This window comes from Phyllobates terribilis, unplaced genomic scaffold (assembly GCF_046119375.1).
Source record: "Phyllobates terribilis strain yellow unplaced genomic scaffold, ASM4611937v1 Scaffold_5__5_contigs__length_657084704, whole genome shotgun sequence".
Taxonomy (NCBI): domain Eukaryota; kingdom Metazoa; phylum Chordata; class Amphibia; order Anura; family Dendrobatidae; genus Phyllobates; species Phyllobates terribilis.
Window position 1 is genome coordinate 466,384,324 of NW_027362765.1, and position 17,541 is coordinate 466,401,864.

Genomic DNA, 17,541 nt, shown 5'->3' on the forward strand with positions numbered 1-17,541 from the left:
CAAAACTATGAATTAACACATGTGGAATTATATACTTAACAAAAAAAGTGTGAAACAACTGAAAATATGTCTTAAATTCTAGGTTCTTCAAAGTAGCCACCTTTTGCTTTGATGACTGCTTTGCACACTCTTGGCATTCTCTTGATGAGCTTCAAGAGGTAGTCACCGGAAATGGTCTTCCAACAATCTTTAAGGAGTTCCCAGAGATGCTTAGCACTTGCTGGCCCTTTTGCCTTCACTCTGCGGTCCAGCTCACCCCAAATCATCTTGATTGGGTTCAGGTCTGGTGACTGTGGAGGCCAGGTCATCTGGCATAGCACCTCTCCTTCTTGGTCAAATAGCCCTTACACAGCCTGGAGGTGTGTTTGGGGTCATTGTCCTGTTGAAAAATAAATGATGGTCCAACTAAACACAAACTGGATGGAATAGCATGCCGCTGCAAGATGCTATGGTAGCCATGCTGGTTCAGTATGCCTTCAATTTTGAATAAATCCCCAACAGTGTCACCAGCAAAGCACCACCACAACATCACACCTCCTCCTCCATGCTTCACGGTGGGAACCAGGCATGTAGAGTCCATCCGTTCACCTTTTCTGCATCGCACAAAGACACGGTGGTTGGAACCAAAGATCTCAAATTTGGACTCATCAGACCAAAGTACAGATTTCCACTGGTCTAATGTCCATTCCTTGTGTTCTTTAGCCCAAACAAGTCTCTTCTGCTTGTTGCCTGTCCTTAGCAGTGGTTTCCTAGCAGTTATTTTCCCATGAAGGCCTGCTACACAAAGTCTCCTCTTAACAGTTGTTGTAGAGATGTGTCTGCTGCTAGAACTCTGTGTGGCATTGACCTGGTCTCTAATCTGAGCTGCTGTTAACCTGCGATTTCTGAGGCTGGTGACTCGGATAAACTTACCCTCAGAAGCAGAGGTGACTCTTGATCTTCCTTTTCTGGGGCAGTACTCATGTGAGCCAGTTTCTTTGTAGCGCTTGATGGTTTTTGCAACTGCACTTGGGGACACTTTCAAAGTTTGCCCAATTTTTCAGACTGACTGACCTTCATTTCTTTAAGTATTTATGGCCACTCTTTTTTCTTTATTTAGCTACTTTTTTCTTGCCAAAATACAAATTCTAACAGTCTATTCAGTAGGACTATCAGCTGTGTATCCACCAGACTTCTGCACAACACAACTGATGGTCCCAACCCCATTTATAAGGCAAGAAATCCCACTTATTAAACCTGACAGGGCACACCTGTGAAGTGAAAACCATTTCCGGTGACTACCTCTTGAAGCTCATCAAGAGAATGCCAAGAGTGTGCAAAGCAGTCATCACCAGCCTCAGAAATCGCAGGTTAACAGCAGCTCAGATTAGAGACCAGGTCAATACCACACAGACTTCTAGCAGCAGACACATTTCTTCAACAACTGTTTAGAGGAGACTTTGTGCAGCAGGCCTTCATGGTAAAATAGCTGCTAGGAAACCACTGCTAAGGACAGGCAACAAGCAGAAGAGACTTGATTGGGCTAAAGAAGACAAGGAATGGACATTAGACCAGTGTAAATCTGTGCTTTGGTCTGATGAGTCCAAATTTAAGATCTTTGGTTCCAACCACCGTGTCGTTGTGCGACGCAGAAAAGGTGAACGGATGGACTCTACATGCCATGTTCCCACCGTGAAGCATGGAGGAGGAGGTGTGATGGTGTGGGGGTGCTTTGCTGGTGACACTGTTGGGGATTTATTCAAAATTGAAGGCATACTGAACCAGCATGGCTGCCACAGCATCTTGCAGCGGCATGCTATTCCATCCGGTTTGCGTTTAGTTGGACCATAATTTATTTTTCAACAGGACAATGACCCCAAACACACCTCCAGGCTGTGTAAGGGCTATTTGACCAAGGAGAGTGATGGGGTGCTACGCCAGATGACCTGGCCTCCACAGTCACCAGACCTGAACCCAAATGGTTTGGGGTGAGCTGGACCGCAGAGTGAAGGCAAAAGGGCCAACAAGTGCTAAACATCTCTGGGAACTCCTTCAAGATTGTTGGAAGACCATTTCCGGTGACTACCTCTTGAAGCTCATCAAGAGAATGCCAAGAGTGTGTAAAGCAGTCATCAAAGCAAAAGGTGGCTACTTTGAAGAACCTAGAATATAAGACATATTTTCAGTTGTTTCACACTTTTTTGTTAAGAATATAATTCCACATGTGTTAATTCATAGTTTTGATGCCTTCAGTGTGAATATACAATTTTCATAGTCATGAAAATTCAGAAAAGCCTTTAAATGAGAAGGTGTGTCCAAACTTTTGGTCTGTACTGTAAGAGATAACCAGTAAAATAACTATTTAAGGCAAATTAGGGACAAGATTTTTATACCGATATGCATTTTAATATTAAATACTAATAAAAGCTAAGTTTTATGGCTTGATAGAGATGGATTTCTATGGTGTTCTCCCTACTTTGTCAATGATTAATATATTCCTCCCAAGCCATTTTTGTCCTTTAGTTTGGTATCTTGATACCAAAAAGTTCTATTTTGGTCTCATCTGACCACATGACCTTCTCCCATGCCTCCTCAGGATCATCTAGATGGTCATTGGTGAACTTCAAACGGGCCTGGACATGTGCTGACGTGAGCAGGGGGACCTTATGTGCCCTGCAGGATTTTAATCCATGACGGCGTAGTGTGTTACTAACAGTAATGTTTGGACTGTGGTCCCAGCTCTCTTCAGGTCATTGACCAGGTCTTCCCATGTAGTTCTGGGCTGACTCCTGACCTTTATCAGAATCAACCTTAACCCATGAGGTGAGATTATGCATTTGAGCCCCAGATGGAGGAAGATTGAGAGTCATCTTGTGTTTCTTCCATTCTCTAATAATTGTGCCAACAGTTGTTGCCTTCTCACCAAGCTGCTTGCTTATTGTCCTGTAGCCCATCCCAGCTCTTTTGGTCTTGGCCATGGTGGAGAGGTTGGAGTGTGATTGGTTGAGTGTGTGGACAGGTGTCTTTTATACAGGTAACAGGTTCAAACAGATGCAATTAATACAGGTAGAGTGCAGAGTAGGAGAACTTCTTATAGAAAAACTAACAGGTTTGTGAGAACCAGAATTCTTGCTGGTTGGTAGGTGATCAAATACTTATTTCATGCAATAAAATGCAATTTATTATTTAAAAATCATACAATGTGATTTTCTGGATTTTTTTTTAGATTCTGTCTCTCACAGTTGTAGTGTACCTAAGATAAAAATTACAGACCTCTCCATTCTTTGTAGGTGGGAAACCTTGCAAAATCGGCAGTGTATCAAATGTTATTTTCCTCACTGCATATGTATGGGGAATAGAGCAGTAAAACTATAAAAATAATTTTGAATATTCAATGTCTAAATGTATTTCTGTGCTTGTAGCATTCTGTGTTTATTTGCTTTCGTATTTCAGCCATAGCAGCCCGGATCCTGCACATTTACTTCATTTGTTTGGACGAACTGGCCTACTCTGCTTTCTTTAGAATTTCTTTATAACACTTTTTGAAAGTTTGAGTGCTGGAAGAGAACAAATGCACTAATGACTCCACGTATATCCATGAGCTGGACTCAATCTCCGTGACCTATCCTACAAGCTCCTCGGTGTCTCACCTCCCTGCTGAAATCTCATATTGCTTTGTACGCGCTGCCGTTGTCAATTTGGCTTAGTGGTAGGAGATTAAGTTCAGCTCATGTATACACTTTGACTCTGTAGCGCTGCTGCTGGCACCCCTGCATGGTGTCCCCTTCACACTCCATGCAGGGACGCCAGCTTACCCACCACCCCGGCCCTTGGTGCGGTTTCCGGTGTGTTCCTGCCTTCTTCCTCCTCTGTGCACACCGCACTGTGTCCCGGCAGCGTGCCTAAGGCACCCGCGCTTCTCTGTTCTTAAAGGGGCATCGTGCACACATGGTAAATGCTCCCAGAAACAGCTGGGAGGCATTTAGTTTAATGTGTGCACCTGCAAGGTGTCTCCCAGTCAATAGCTATGTGCCAATAAACACGCTTTGTTTCCTATCACTGAGCCAGTTCTTGACCCACTTACATATATTTTCCCCTATCCCCATTGTTCTCATTTTATGTATCAACCTTTTGTGTGGAACCGTATCAAAAGCTTTTGAAAAGTCCATATACACAACATCCACTGCATTTCCTTTGTCCAGTCCGGAACATACCTCTTCATAAAAGCTGACCAGATTAATTTGACAGGAACGGTCCCTCGTAAACCCATGTTGATATTGGGTCATGAGGTTATTCTTCTTCAAATACTCTATTATAGCATCTCTTAGGAAACCCTCCAGGATTTTACCTACAGTAGAGGTTAAGCTTACTGGCCTATAATTTCCAAGTTCAGTTTTTGTCCCCTTTTTGAATATTGGCACCACATTTGCTATACGCCAGTCCTGTGGTACAGTCCCTGTTATTATGGAATCTTTAAAGATTAAAAATAATGGTCTATCTATGACTTTACTTAATTCCTGCAGTAATCGCGGGTGTATCCCATCCAGGCCTGGGGATTTGTTAACTTTAGTGATTTTTAAACACTGCCATGCTTCCTGCTGGGTTAAGCAAGTGACATTTAATGGAGAATTTTTGTTATCACTAATCATGTTTTCTGTCATGCGATTTTCTTGTGTAAATACTGTTGAAAAAAAATCATTTAGCATATTGGCTTTTTCCTCATCCTCATCCACCATTTCACCCAGACTATTTTTAAGGGGGCCAACACTATCATTTTTTAGTTTTTTACTATTTATGTAATTAAAGAATATTTTGGGATTATTTTTACTTTGTCTGGCAATGAGTCTCTCTGTCTCAATCTTTGCTGCCTTGATTTGGTTTTTACAGAATTTATTTAATTTTCTATATTTATTTAATGCCTCATCACTACCTACTTGCTTTAGTTCTCTAAATGCTTTCTTTTTGCCACTTATTGCGCACCTTACAGCTCTATTTATCCATAGTGGTTTCCTCCTATTTCTAGCATGTTTATTCCCATGTTTATTCCCATAGGGTATATATTGAGCACAGGTCCTATTCAGGATGCTAATAAATGTCTCCCATTTGCTTTGTGTAGTTTTATGTCTCATGATATCGTCCCAGTTTATTGCACTAAGATCATCTCTCAACCGTTGGAAATTTGCCTTTCTGAAGTTTAGTGTCCTTGTAACCCCTCTTCTACACTTCTTATTAAAGGATACATAAAAACTTATTATTTTGTGATCACTATTACCCAAGTGACCACCAACTTGTATATTTGATATGCGGTCTGGCCTGTTGGTTAATATTAGGTCTAGAAGTATTTCAGAGAATACCACCTTGGAAGTCCTTGCTTTAAGCTTGCAACCTATTTCCCTGCAATCATCTTTAAGGACCTTCCACCTACCTCTAACTTTGTCATTTGTGCCAATGTGCACCATGACCGCTGGGTTCTCACCAGCCCCTCCCAGTAATCTGTCATCCCGATCAGCGATGTGCCAAACTCGAGCGTCCCTAGCCTGTTAGTTTTCCTGTTTCCCGTATCCTGAGTCCCTTAGTCCAGTCTAGTTTCCCGTGTTCCTGAAACTGCATCCACAGTACCTGTCTGCCACCCTGGGGGCCGAATACATAGGTCTGAACTCTGTCCTTGTGGCCATCTTGTCGGCATAGCCTGAACTTGTCCCTGTGGCCGTCCTGTCAGCACAGCCTGAACCTGTCCCTGTGGCCGTCCTGTCGGCACAACCTGAACCTGTCCCTGTGGCCGTCCTGTCAGCACAGCCTAAACTTGTCCTTGTGGCTGTCCTGTCGGCATAGTCTGAACCTGTCCCTCTGGCCATCCTGTTGGCATAGCCAGAACCTGTCCCAGTGGCTGTGCTGCCGGCACAGTATGAACCTGTCCCAGTGGCCGCCTTGCCTCCACAGTGTGAACCTGTCCCAGTGGCCATCCTGTCAACACAGTCTAAACTTGTCTTAGGTGGCTGTCCTGCCCTATTGAGAATCTGAAATACGTCTCTGCTCTTTGGGGTCGGCAGCTACAGCTGGAGGCCGCCCTTGAGTGGTGCCTGGCAGCTACCTGCCATACAAGCCTGAGCTCACCACTAGAGGCTCCAGAGAACACCAAGGTAGCTGTTTAGTCATGCCCTTTCAGGGTAATTCTAGTCCGTGGCACAGTGGGTCCAGAACCACGTGCGCCACCTAGGAGCGTAACAGACTCATGACCACTTTCACTCTAATGCTGGAATTGAACTTTCATATAAGATTCCCTTGCACTGTATTTTACCTCCATTCTTGTGTAATAAAGTGCATGGCAGAAATTACATGTTGCTATGTCCAAACTATGCAGAAAATCATTGCCCTGATTTTTGGAGCTACACAAATAATCCTAACAAATATGAAATGAAGTAATATTCATTTTTTTTGTATACAAAAGAGTTAAGGGGTTGTCCGACCACTTGTATCTGCACCAATTGGCAAAATGGGGCATTTTTATCCTCATTAGAATGGAGCGGCAGCGTGCATGTCCAACCACTGCTTCATTCATTCCCTAGGTGGCTGCCAGAGAAAGCAGAGAGTGCAACACTCAGCAGCCCCACTGGGAATACATGGCACAGCAGTCAAGCATTTTCACTGCTGCTCCATTCTAAATAGGGATAAAAGTGTCCACCTCTGCCAATCAGTGAAGGTGATAGCAGTCGGACCAACACCAATCAGTAATGTATCAGCTATCCTGGGGATAGACAATAACTTAGATATTATTGGATGGAATCAACTGACATACTAGATATTAGAATGGCACATAAAATAGCTGAAGTAGCAGTGTGAAAAGATCGGTGTAAATGGATTGGCATATATAAAGGCAGTGGCCAAAAACACAGACAATCAAGGGATGGAACACAGAGAAGTTTGTGATGGAGGAATCTTGTACATAGGAGACAAACTACTAGTATAAGAATTAGTTGCATTGGATTTGGAAAATTGATTCAGTGCAGACTTTTGAGGTTTCTCCAAATGTACATGTTAGATAGAACTCCTGAAGTTAAAGGAAAGTACACACCCTATTTGCATAAGTTGAAAAGCCTAAAGGAGAATAAGGTAAAGTGATGTATGCTGACTATAGTTTATTGCCAGATTTTAGATTTCTGTACACAGGGAGTCAACACTGTTTTCATTCTTCAAGTATTTATTTGAATGACATATGAAAATGACATATCACAATACTAAGAAAACATGTTTCACGCACAGGTCATTACATTATTGTCATTATAAATTTTATCACTTTAGTGTATGAAATGCGGTGTCAAAAGAGGCAGAAGATATGGGGCTCAATCATAAAAACAAGAAGGATAATCACTATAATGGGAATGTGTCATCCGAAAATGACCCATTGCTTAAATCAGGTTTTATGTTAAATGTATTCTTAAATAATTTTTTTTTTAACTTTTGATAATTTTCTTAATCTTCACAATGGCCACTAGGTCTTATACTACACTAGACTATACTACACATTAGATAGTTGCAGGCAGCCATCTTGGCCGTCTCCCATACACAGGGGCTTCAGATCGAGCGCTCCAATGTTCTCTATGAGAAAGCAGCCTACAGACATCTCTGTCAGGCCTCATCTCTGAGAGAACAAAGTGATCAGCAGTCCAAACTCGTATATGCCCGACTGACATCTTTCCCAATAATCATTTGTTAGGTGCCCTCATATGTATGGAGACCTTAAGGCCACGTTCACATGTTCAGTATTTGGTCAGTATTTTACATCAGTATTTTTAAACTAAAACCAGGAGTGGAACAATCAGAGGAAAAGTATAATAGAAACACCTCACCACTTCTGTATTTATCACCCACTTCTGGTTTTGACTTACAAATACTAATGTAAAAAAACTCACAAAATCCTGAACATTTGTTCTGTACCTTCTTGTTCTGTACAGAAGACTTTTCAGCAGTCTTATTATCATCACAGATATATTTACCATGACCTCTATATACAGTAGATAACACAAGGTCCATCGATCACATTTAGGAATGTCACAGCTCACCTCCTCCCCCTCCCATCACAATTAAATTTGCCCAGATTAGAGTATGCACAGATAATACCTTTATAAAACAAATAGGGTCTATATCAGTCAATTGTTGTTTATATCCATGGGAACAGTCTAATATTAGGCGTCGCGACCAGTGTGAATGTTGCACGATTTTTTATTAAAACTGATAGCTATATAAAAAGAAAACACTATATATGTATATTTAACATAAAAAAACTAGTTCTAACAATATGTAATTTTCTGATGACACATTCCCTTTACGATAACCTAAAAACGACACGGTATTACAATGTGCACATTCATTTTAAGTTTTTAACATTTAAGAGACTGTACAATTCTAGATGTGCTCTTTAGTGTAGCAAAAGATGAGAAAGCCTAGTAATTATTTAATGATATCTATGGAAAAATGTTCCTCCAATATGATTGCATTACTTAACATGTACAAACATATCTTACCAAATAATAATATAGTTGAAAACAAGGACCTGTGCTTGAGGGGGTGTGAACGTAAGACAATTAACTTTTTTTTTCCATTTGTGATACTGTGATTTTTGAAGTTCCAGCCAGCTTGCTGAGAATGTCACGGCTTTTGCAGGTTTTCTATTTTTGAAGTGAAGGCCTCTTCCTGAACCCTTAACTTTTCATTTATCTCAGCCTGCAGAGAGAATGAAAAAAGGATTTAGGGAAAAGCTGCCCTCCGCTGTACTTTGTCTTTGTAGGTTTGACATATCCATCTAGCCTTTACATTGAGATTACACTTCACATGTCTTCCTGTTTTACAGACATTACAAAATACCATCCTGCTTTTAAGTGATAACTGTTATCATATTACTGGCCATAATAGGGATAACATTCGGATTAAGTCTTACAGTCTACTATATAATATCCAAACAGGTAAAAATAAATTTTAAACTCACATTGCCAATTACAAACATATTTTACATTTACCCAGATTTAAAATATTGATTTAAATTTGAATCCATCCACAGCTTCTAATTTTCGTTTTTAGAGTTTAAAAAAAAGAAGTTTTTTTTTCTGTAAGGCCTAAATTCCCCCAAACCCCTCTTTCCAAGCTGAATGTTTCTCTCCATTCACATTCCTTTCTAAGCTGCAGGGTAAAAGATGAACACAATGGAAATAGTATATATCCAGCTTTATCTTGCTCCATCTAGTGGTGTTCGTCAGTCGCCTGGATTTTTACATTTCACACAGGAACCTAAAAAGGGCCAATAAATGAGGGCATTGGTGAAGGATTTGCACTTATTGCACAGGAATATACTTTCACTGTAGGACAGAAGCCCTTTCAGACTGATTGAAGAGAACAAGAGTTGGACAAAGCAGGGATTGATGATGAAGGGTAAAGAAGGGTGAACAACGAATAATTATGATTGGCCTCCTATGTAATGCTGAAGTTCAGAGAGAGTAAGAGGGTGTTTTTCGTATTCTAAAACCCATGTTTCAAGCATCAAGAAAGTGTACATACTCACCTCTCCTTGATCCGGGGCTCTGAGTTAGCAAGGGTCAAGGTCAGCAGGAAAGATGGGGATGACATTGCTTCCGCCTCTCTCCGTGATCTCTCCTTTTGCCGGGCAGCACATTTTCTGCCAGACCACTTGCAATGTAAATTTCATGCATCTAAATTATGTCATGCTGGCAGCCTGCTGGCTAGGCCAGTTACTCCAACTAATTGCAGCATAGGATCGGAACGGTGTTCCCTTTCTGAGTACCTATGTGACACCTATCTGGTGCCATTTATCACATTTACACTTCTCCACTTATCCTACTACTTTACTGTTTAACCCATTGAATTATTTCTTGACCCTGCATTGTTTAACCCCTCTATTGCCTACTGATTTTGCTACTGGTTTAATTCCTCTGGTGTTGATCCCACCTATCTTCCTGACCTTGCCCTTGTCTGCTGATTAGTCAGTGGTTAGACTTTTCTGGTTTTGTCCTGGCTTGTTAACTATCCTTCTTTCAACTTGCTCCACTGATCAGCAGCTAACAAATGGATGTAACACAGACGTCTTTACCACATCGCTGTTTTGACATGCTAAGCAGAAGGGCTAGTGAAAAACATTACAGGATCCCTCCAGTGTTTTTTTTTATGTTAATTTCATTGTTGGAGTGGTATCAACTAATGCATGTTTCCTGCTCCTAATAATATACTTACCAACCACCATCTTTTGCTCTTTCTAGCACCACTCCGGTCACGTTTCGCCACATTGTCACTGCAGCTTGTGACTAACCAAAAGTCAGAGGTGGTAAAAAGTTCTCAATGTAAGTCTATGACAGCCTCATTCTGCCCACGTTCTGGCTCTCATATACTTACAGTGAGAAGTGACCTACGGTTCGCCCAGCAAATACTGGAGTGATCTGGCAGGTCACAAATAGCAGAAGATGGCCGGAGTGGTGCCGAGAACAAAAGAAGATGGCGGCTGGTAAATATACTACTAGAGGCAGAGAACTTAAATAAGTGATACCACTCCGGGGGTGAAATTAAAAAAAGCGCTGGAGTGGTGCTTTAAAAGTTTCCACAGACAGTTTCATAATGGAGGGCAATCTGCCCCAGTTTTACCCTCTTGTTTATACTATAGAGAACACAGGGAAATCAGATCTACATATCAGATGGATAGAGCTCTGATTTTTTATATTATTATAATACATTTATAGTATTAAAATGATTTATATTACATTTTATAACAAATTTCGGAAACATTTGTACATATACATTTTATTTCATGTTATCGTTAACTTCAAATTTTGCTACAATCAATACATGTTGAAACAGATTCTCAACTTTTCAACTGTATTCTTTCCATATAGGCAAGTTTATAACTTTAGCTTGTTTTCACGTGAGCCCTATATAGTAGAATGTGTTGCAATATATAGAACAAGAAATCATAGGACCACAGGTTGAAGTCCCCTAAGGGAACTAAAAAATGCAAAAAGTATTGAAAAAAAAAAAAACATAAAAAAACTTAAATTACCCAACTTTTTTCAATACAAAAAAAAAGTGAATTTGGGTCTGCAAAAATCTATGAAAATCTAAAATGAATTGACACATTATGATAAGCAGTGCAAAAAAAAACCCAACAAGGTTAAAGAAATGCTGTTTGGTCACCAAATGACCTCAAAAATGCAATAAAAAGCGACAAAAACATCATATGTATAGGACCCAAAAAAGTAACAATAAAAAGTAGAGAGCAACATTTAAAAAACAAGCCCTCAAAGAGCAAGAAAATTCTGAGTCACAGAAAATGTTAGCACAAACCAATTAAAAAAAACAACAACTATATGTTTGGTATCACTGTAATAACAAAAAACTAAAAAACAATGGTGTAACTGGACTTTTTTTTTCACTATCTCACCCCACTTGAATTTTTTTTCCTGTCTCTCAGTAAATTCGAGGTAAAGTAGTGTCATTCAAAACTTATAGTTCATCATGCAAAAAAACAAAGCCATCGACAAAAAAAATTAAAAAGGTAGGTCCGAAGAGGACCTAAAGCAGAAAAGTTACAAAAATGACCAGACATGAAGGGGTAACTACAAAACTCCTAAAATACTATAGGATGGAATTTTCTATTTCATGTCTATATTCATATTTGCGGGTGGGAATATTTGCAACAAGACGCTCTTTATGTTTGTACTAAAGTTACAATTACTTTTTGACAAGCAAAGATGTCTGTTCTAAAGGAGACATAACTTTACCCCTTAATTTTCCATATCTAGAGCAAACATTAACTAATCTATGCTTCAGCTTTCCAACATGTCAAAGTCGAGTTTGCACACTTCCTTACAATAACTGTAGCAAGCTCACTTATATATCAAAGTCAATGTTCAGACAAGTTAAGAAGTAATTCATGAGATAACTCAGCTTCCTGTAGTGTGAGTACAATACATGTGTGTGTAACATAAAGCCACTGTTTATCTTGTGCTCCATTTTTATGTGTCCTGCAATGTTATTTTCATATTATATTCTGTAGAGATGAGGGGATCTTTTGAAATTCAAATTCGCAGACTTTGTAGAATTTTCCCCAAACATTTGATTAGCATATAAATAAAATTAGCAAATAAATTTGCGAAAACTCAATACTGGAAAGCTTGTAACTGCTGGGGAAATACACGTGGGGGAGAGAAGAGAGAGAGAAAGAACCCTGCTGACCGTAAGAGCTTACACTCTGCAGAAGAGAGAGACTTACTCAGTGACTCCGGATATAGAAAATGACTCTGCCGTACAAACTGTTCTCCAATGGGAACCACTGATTTGTGATGGCCAAGGTGCTGACAATCACTGTACAAGGTATGATAGATAAAATGTCATAAATGCAGGACACTATGAGAAAGCCCGAGTGGCAATGCAAAATTATATTAACTCGCTCTCTGATGCTTCATGTGTCCATTCAATCGGACAAAGTTTCTGCTGGTTGTGCTATAAGCTGTAAGATAATCGGTTTGGGAGGGTGCTAAGAACTCTACAGCAACATTAAGGGAGCTGAATCAATTTCTGGCAAATACTGGTTGTGCACTACATGTGACAACAATCTCCTATATTCTTCATATGTATCACCTATGGGGAAGAGTAGTAAGATGGAAGCCTTTTCTTACAAAGAAAAACATCCAAGCCCAGCTATGTTTTGCTAAAATCTACATCAAGTCAGCCAACAGCAGGTGGGAAAACGTGTTAAGGTCTGATGAGACCAATGTTAAACTTTTTGGACATAATTCCAATAGGTATGTTTGGTGTAAAGAAGACCATACCCACAGTGAAGCATCGTGGAGGAAGCATTATGCTTTGGGGCTGTTTTTCTACAGCTAGAACTGGGGTTAAAGTTAAGGGAATTATGAACAGTTCCATTTTCATTCACTTTTGCAACCAAACCTTCAGGCCTCTGCTAAAAAACTGAAGATAAATTTCACCTTTCAGCATGACAACAATCATAAGAGACCTCCAAATCAGCAAAATAATGGCTTCATTAGAAAAAGATCAATGTTTTGGCCCCGCCAGGGCTCAGATCTTAGTCCAATTGCCAAAGAGGTAATCTTATTTACTTGTATAAATTCATGTTTGGTCAATAGTGTTGAGCAAGTATGTATTGTTAACCCCCTTCGGTGAGCATGCTCTGGTGCTCGCCGAATATTTGTTGTGTGCTCGGCATCGATGTAAGTGTTGCCGCGGCTGCAGAGAGAATTTTATGGAATTCTCTCTGGCCAGACACCCCTGTAGTTAACCTCTATGAATGGCTCAACAATTCTAGGTGGTCATATCAAATTCTGGATAGTAAAAGTAACTCTTCAGATTGGTGCACTACAGCTTAACAAAATTTCTTTTTTAGTATTGCCAGTTTCTGATAAACCTGAGCTTTGCAATTTCTGTGGCAATGGCTACACGTTCTGCTCAATGATTGGTTATCCGACCAGATCACTTAGTGGGGATCATCTTGCTTTTATAACTGCTTCAAAATTCTGCCTCAATCACCTTCTCAGAGACTCTGCTGCCTCTCATATTCCTGCCTCTTATCAGAACATCGTAGCTGTCTTCTTCAAGCATAGGGCCAAAAAGAACAGCAGGGCTGATGACTTATCCAGATCCGTTGACCTTTGTGATGCCTCTGAAGATGCACCATTTCGAGTATTTGAACCTGAATGTATCCTTGCTTCTACCTCTTTGTTTTGCAACTTTCCACTTAATGCTGGGGTCACATGAGCGAAGATTCTCTCAATTATGTTAATGACACTCAGATCAAACTCTGATCCGAATTTGATCAGAGTGCCAGCTTAGTGTGAGGAGAAGATGGATTACAAAATTTCTCCCTCTTCTCCATTCTTTGAGTCTGCATAAATTGGAATGCACTCAGACGTCATTCGAGTGCAGTCAGATGATTTTGACGCACCTATAGACTTGAATTGAATGGGTGCGTGCCATCCGCTTTGCACTGCAAATTGCAAAATGCCGAATTGGTATACAAAGGAAATAAACATGTGTATAACAAAACGGGTAATTGCAATAATTTTCTAAGAGAAATACTTCATTTTCAGGAACAATTTCAAGGGTGCCAACACTTTCGGACTTGACATATATATATGTGTCTGTATATATATATATATATATATATATATATATATATATATATATATATATATATATACACACACATATTTATATTTGTTTATAAATGAAAAATATATAAATTTAAAAAAAGTGATAGCTCTAGGAATGAATTGAGATAAAACCTGAAACAGCTACCAGAATTTCTTACTAAATATATCATAAAAAAAATAAATAAAATTATTGAAAATGTACTGTTCTGTATGTTTCAAAAATGTTACATCACAGATAACTCAGCTTTAGCTATGACTGTTATTTCTATAGAGAACTTTATACAGTCCCAAGTATTCGGTTATGACTTAGGTGTTCCCTTGAGGTATACATTTCAAATGCATTTTCCAAGGCTAGTCTGCATTTTACAACCATATAAACAGATCCAGATCTAATTTATTTTCCAGACCAAATTGATAGAAGTACTTGTATTTTTAGACTATATAACCTGCATCTGCTTTGAATTGTAAAAACATTAATACAACAATTTTTCGAAGAAATCCAAACATGGACTTTTTTTTAGGAAGGAGTAACTAAAATGTTCTACAGTATAACTTCTCGCTAAAATGTACGTTATGCTGGGTTTTCAAGGGTAATAAAACCTAAAATCTACTTAAAGGAAAATTCCAGTTATCACAAATGTGTTCACTGCTGGGATCCCCACAATTTGCCAGAACAAAGGTTCCTTCACTTTGAATAGAATCCCCATCGTGTATGAGCACTGATATTGGAGCAGTTATTAACCATTTCCTGAGGATGTGTTAAAGGATGGGTACAATTTTATTTTGATCTGTTCTTTAGTAGTCTTATCTAGGTATCACAACTAATCATAATATTGTAAATAAATAAAATTATAAAAAAAAATCCTATAGTCCGGTGTCCAATAGTGTAGAATTCCCACCAGTCTGGCATTTCTCAAAAATAGTTCTTATATTTGCAGGAATCTAACTTAGTCTTCCGCTGGATTTATACTTTTTCCTGCTCATGATCAGCAAGGTTGGTAGCAGCTTTAGTAGCATCAGTTTGTTAGAGTTGGTGTTATTGTACATTTTTAAAAGGGGATTTCTGAGCCTATCCTTAGGATAGGCTATTAATATTAGTTTGGTAGGGGACCAGCTACTATCATCCCCATGGATTACTTGATTGAAAGCACAGTGACACTTATCCCTTTCATTATTTACCAGTTACAGGTCTAATTATTTGGATGTGGCTGTGCCTTCTATTACACCTCAGTTGCATTCACTTTAATAGCACAATTACAATAAAATTTAGGGAGCTGTGTAGGGTAAACAATTAAGAGAGCAGTCGCCCTTCAGTCAGCTGATTGTCAGGGATGCCAAGAGTCAAACTCTTACTAAATTTGAAAAAAAAAACAACTAAAAATTAGATAAGAGCATATTTGCAATGATATGATTTTAGTAGAACACTCAAATTTGGATGGAAAGTTTTGATTTGCAACAAAGTTATTGGATGGGAATTGAATGTCCTTATTACTGTGGGTACGGAAAGTATTCAGACCTCTTTACATTTTTCACTCTTTATTTCATTGCAGCCATTTGATACATTCTAAAAAGCTCATTTTTTTCTCATTAAAGTACACTCTGCACCCCATCTTGACTGAAAAAAAACAGAAATGTAGAATTTTTTGCAAATTCATTAAAAAAGAAAAACTGAAATATCACATGGTCATAAGTATTCAGACCCTTTGCTCAGACACTCATATTTAAGTCACATGCTGTCCATTTCCTTGTGATCCTCCTTGAGATGGTTCTATTCCTTCATTGGAGTCCAGCTGTGTTTAATTAAACTGATAGGACTTGATTTGGAAAGGCACACACGTGTCTATATAAGACCTCACAGCTCACAGTGCATGTCAGATCAAATGAGAATCATGAGCTCAAAGGAGCTGCCCAAGGAGCTCAGAGACAGAATTGTGGCAAGGCACAGATCTGGCCAAGGTAACAAAAGAATTTCTGAATTACTCAAGGTTCCTAAGAGCACAGTGGCCTCCATAATCCTTAAATGGAAGAAGTTTGGGACCACCAGAAGTCTTTCTAGACCTGGCCATCCAGCCAAACTGAGCAATCAAGGGAGAAGAGACATGGTGAGAGAGGTAAAGAAGAACCCCAAGAACACTGTGGCTGAGCTCCAGAGATGCAGTAGGGAGATGGGAAAAAGTTTCACAAAATCAACTATCACTGTAGCCCCCCCACCAGTCGGGCCCTCGGTGCAAGACACAAGACATATGAAAGAATGCATAGAGTTTGCTCAAAAACACATGAAGGACTCCCAGACTATGGGAAATAAGATTCTCTGGTCTGATGATATGAAGATATAACTTTTTGGTGATAATTCTAAGCGGTATGTGTGGAGAAAACCAGGCACTGCTCATCACCTGCCCAATACAATCCCAACAGTGAAACATGGTGGTGGCAGCATCATGCTATGGGGGTGTTTTTCAGCTGCAGGGACTGGACGACTGGTTGCAATTGAAGGAAACATAAATGTGGCCTAGTACAGAGATATCCTGGATGAAATCCTCTTCCAGAGTGGACCTCAGACTTGGCTGAAGGTTCACCTTCCAACAAGACAATGACCCTAAGCACAGAGCTAAAATAACAAAGGAGTGGCTTCAGAACAACTCTGTAACCATTCTTGACTGGCCCAGCCAGAGCCCTGACCTAAACCCAATTGAGCATCTCTGGAGAGACCTGAAAATGGCTGTCCACCACCGATCACCATCCAACCTGACGGAACTGGACAGGATCTGCAAGGAAGAATGGCAGAAGATCCCCAAATCCAGGTGTGAAAAACTTACTACATCATTCCCAAGAAGACTCATGGCTGTACTAGCTCAAAAGGGTGCTTCTACTCAATAATGAGCAAAGGATCTGAATACTTATGACCATGTGATATTTCAGTTTTTCATTTTTAATAAATTTGCAAAAATTTCTACATTTCTGTTTTTTTTTCAGTCAAGACGGGGTGCAGAGTGTACTTTAATGAGAAAAAAAAATGAACTTTTTAGAATTTACTAAATGGCTGCAATGAAACAAAGAGTGAAAAAATTAAAGGGGGTCTGAATACTTTCCGTACCCACTGTATACTCTAGTGTGCCTCCAGATCCCATAGCATAATAAACGTTGAGTGTTAAAAAAAAAACCCCACTAAAGCCAGTCATCCCGCCTCGTTTTTCTGCATCCTCTTTGGCCCTCTACATTCTGCGTCAGGGCTTGCAGTGCTGAGAAGATCTGTGTTGTCATGTCAAAACTGTGCATGTTGTGATGTCCCAACATACGTTGCCCAAGGTGTTGACTAGGACTAAGTCAACACACATCATAAGGTCACGTTGTGAGCCATGACATTGAGTAGTTTACTTAGGGCTGGAAGCACCAT

The 17,541-nt window shown here is 39.6% G+C and overlaps 1 protein-coding gene across 1 annotated transcript in view; it reads right to left on the minus strand.

Annotated features, from left to right (window-relative positions):
* Window positions 1-7,159: 7,159 nt before the first annotated feature.
* CABCOCO1 (ciliary associated calcium binding coiled-coil 1) overlaps window positions 7,160-17,541 on the minus strand; it is a 296,096-nt gene continuing 285,714 nt past the window's right edge. The window contains exon 7 of the mRNA XM_073685413.1: window positions 7,160-8,700. Within this exon, the coding sequence (XP_073541514.1) occupies window positions 8,626-8,700 (75 nt within the window). The 3' untranslated portion in view covers window positions 7,160-8,625. The remainder of the gene's footprint in view (window positions 8,701-17,541) is intronic.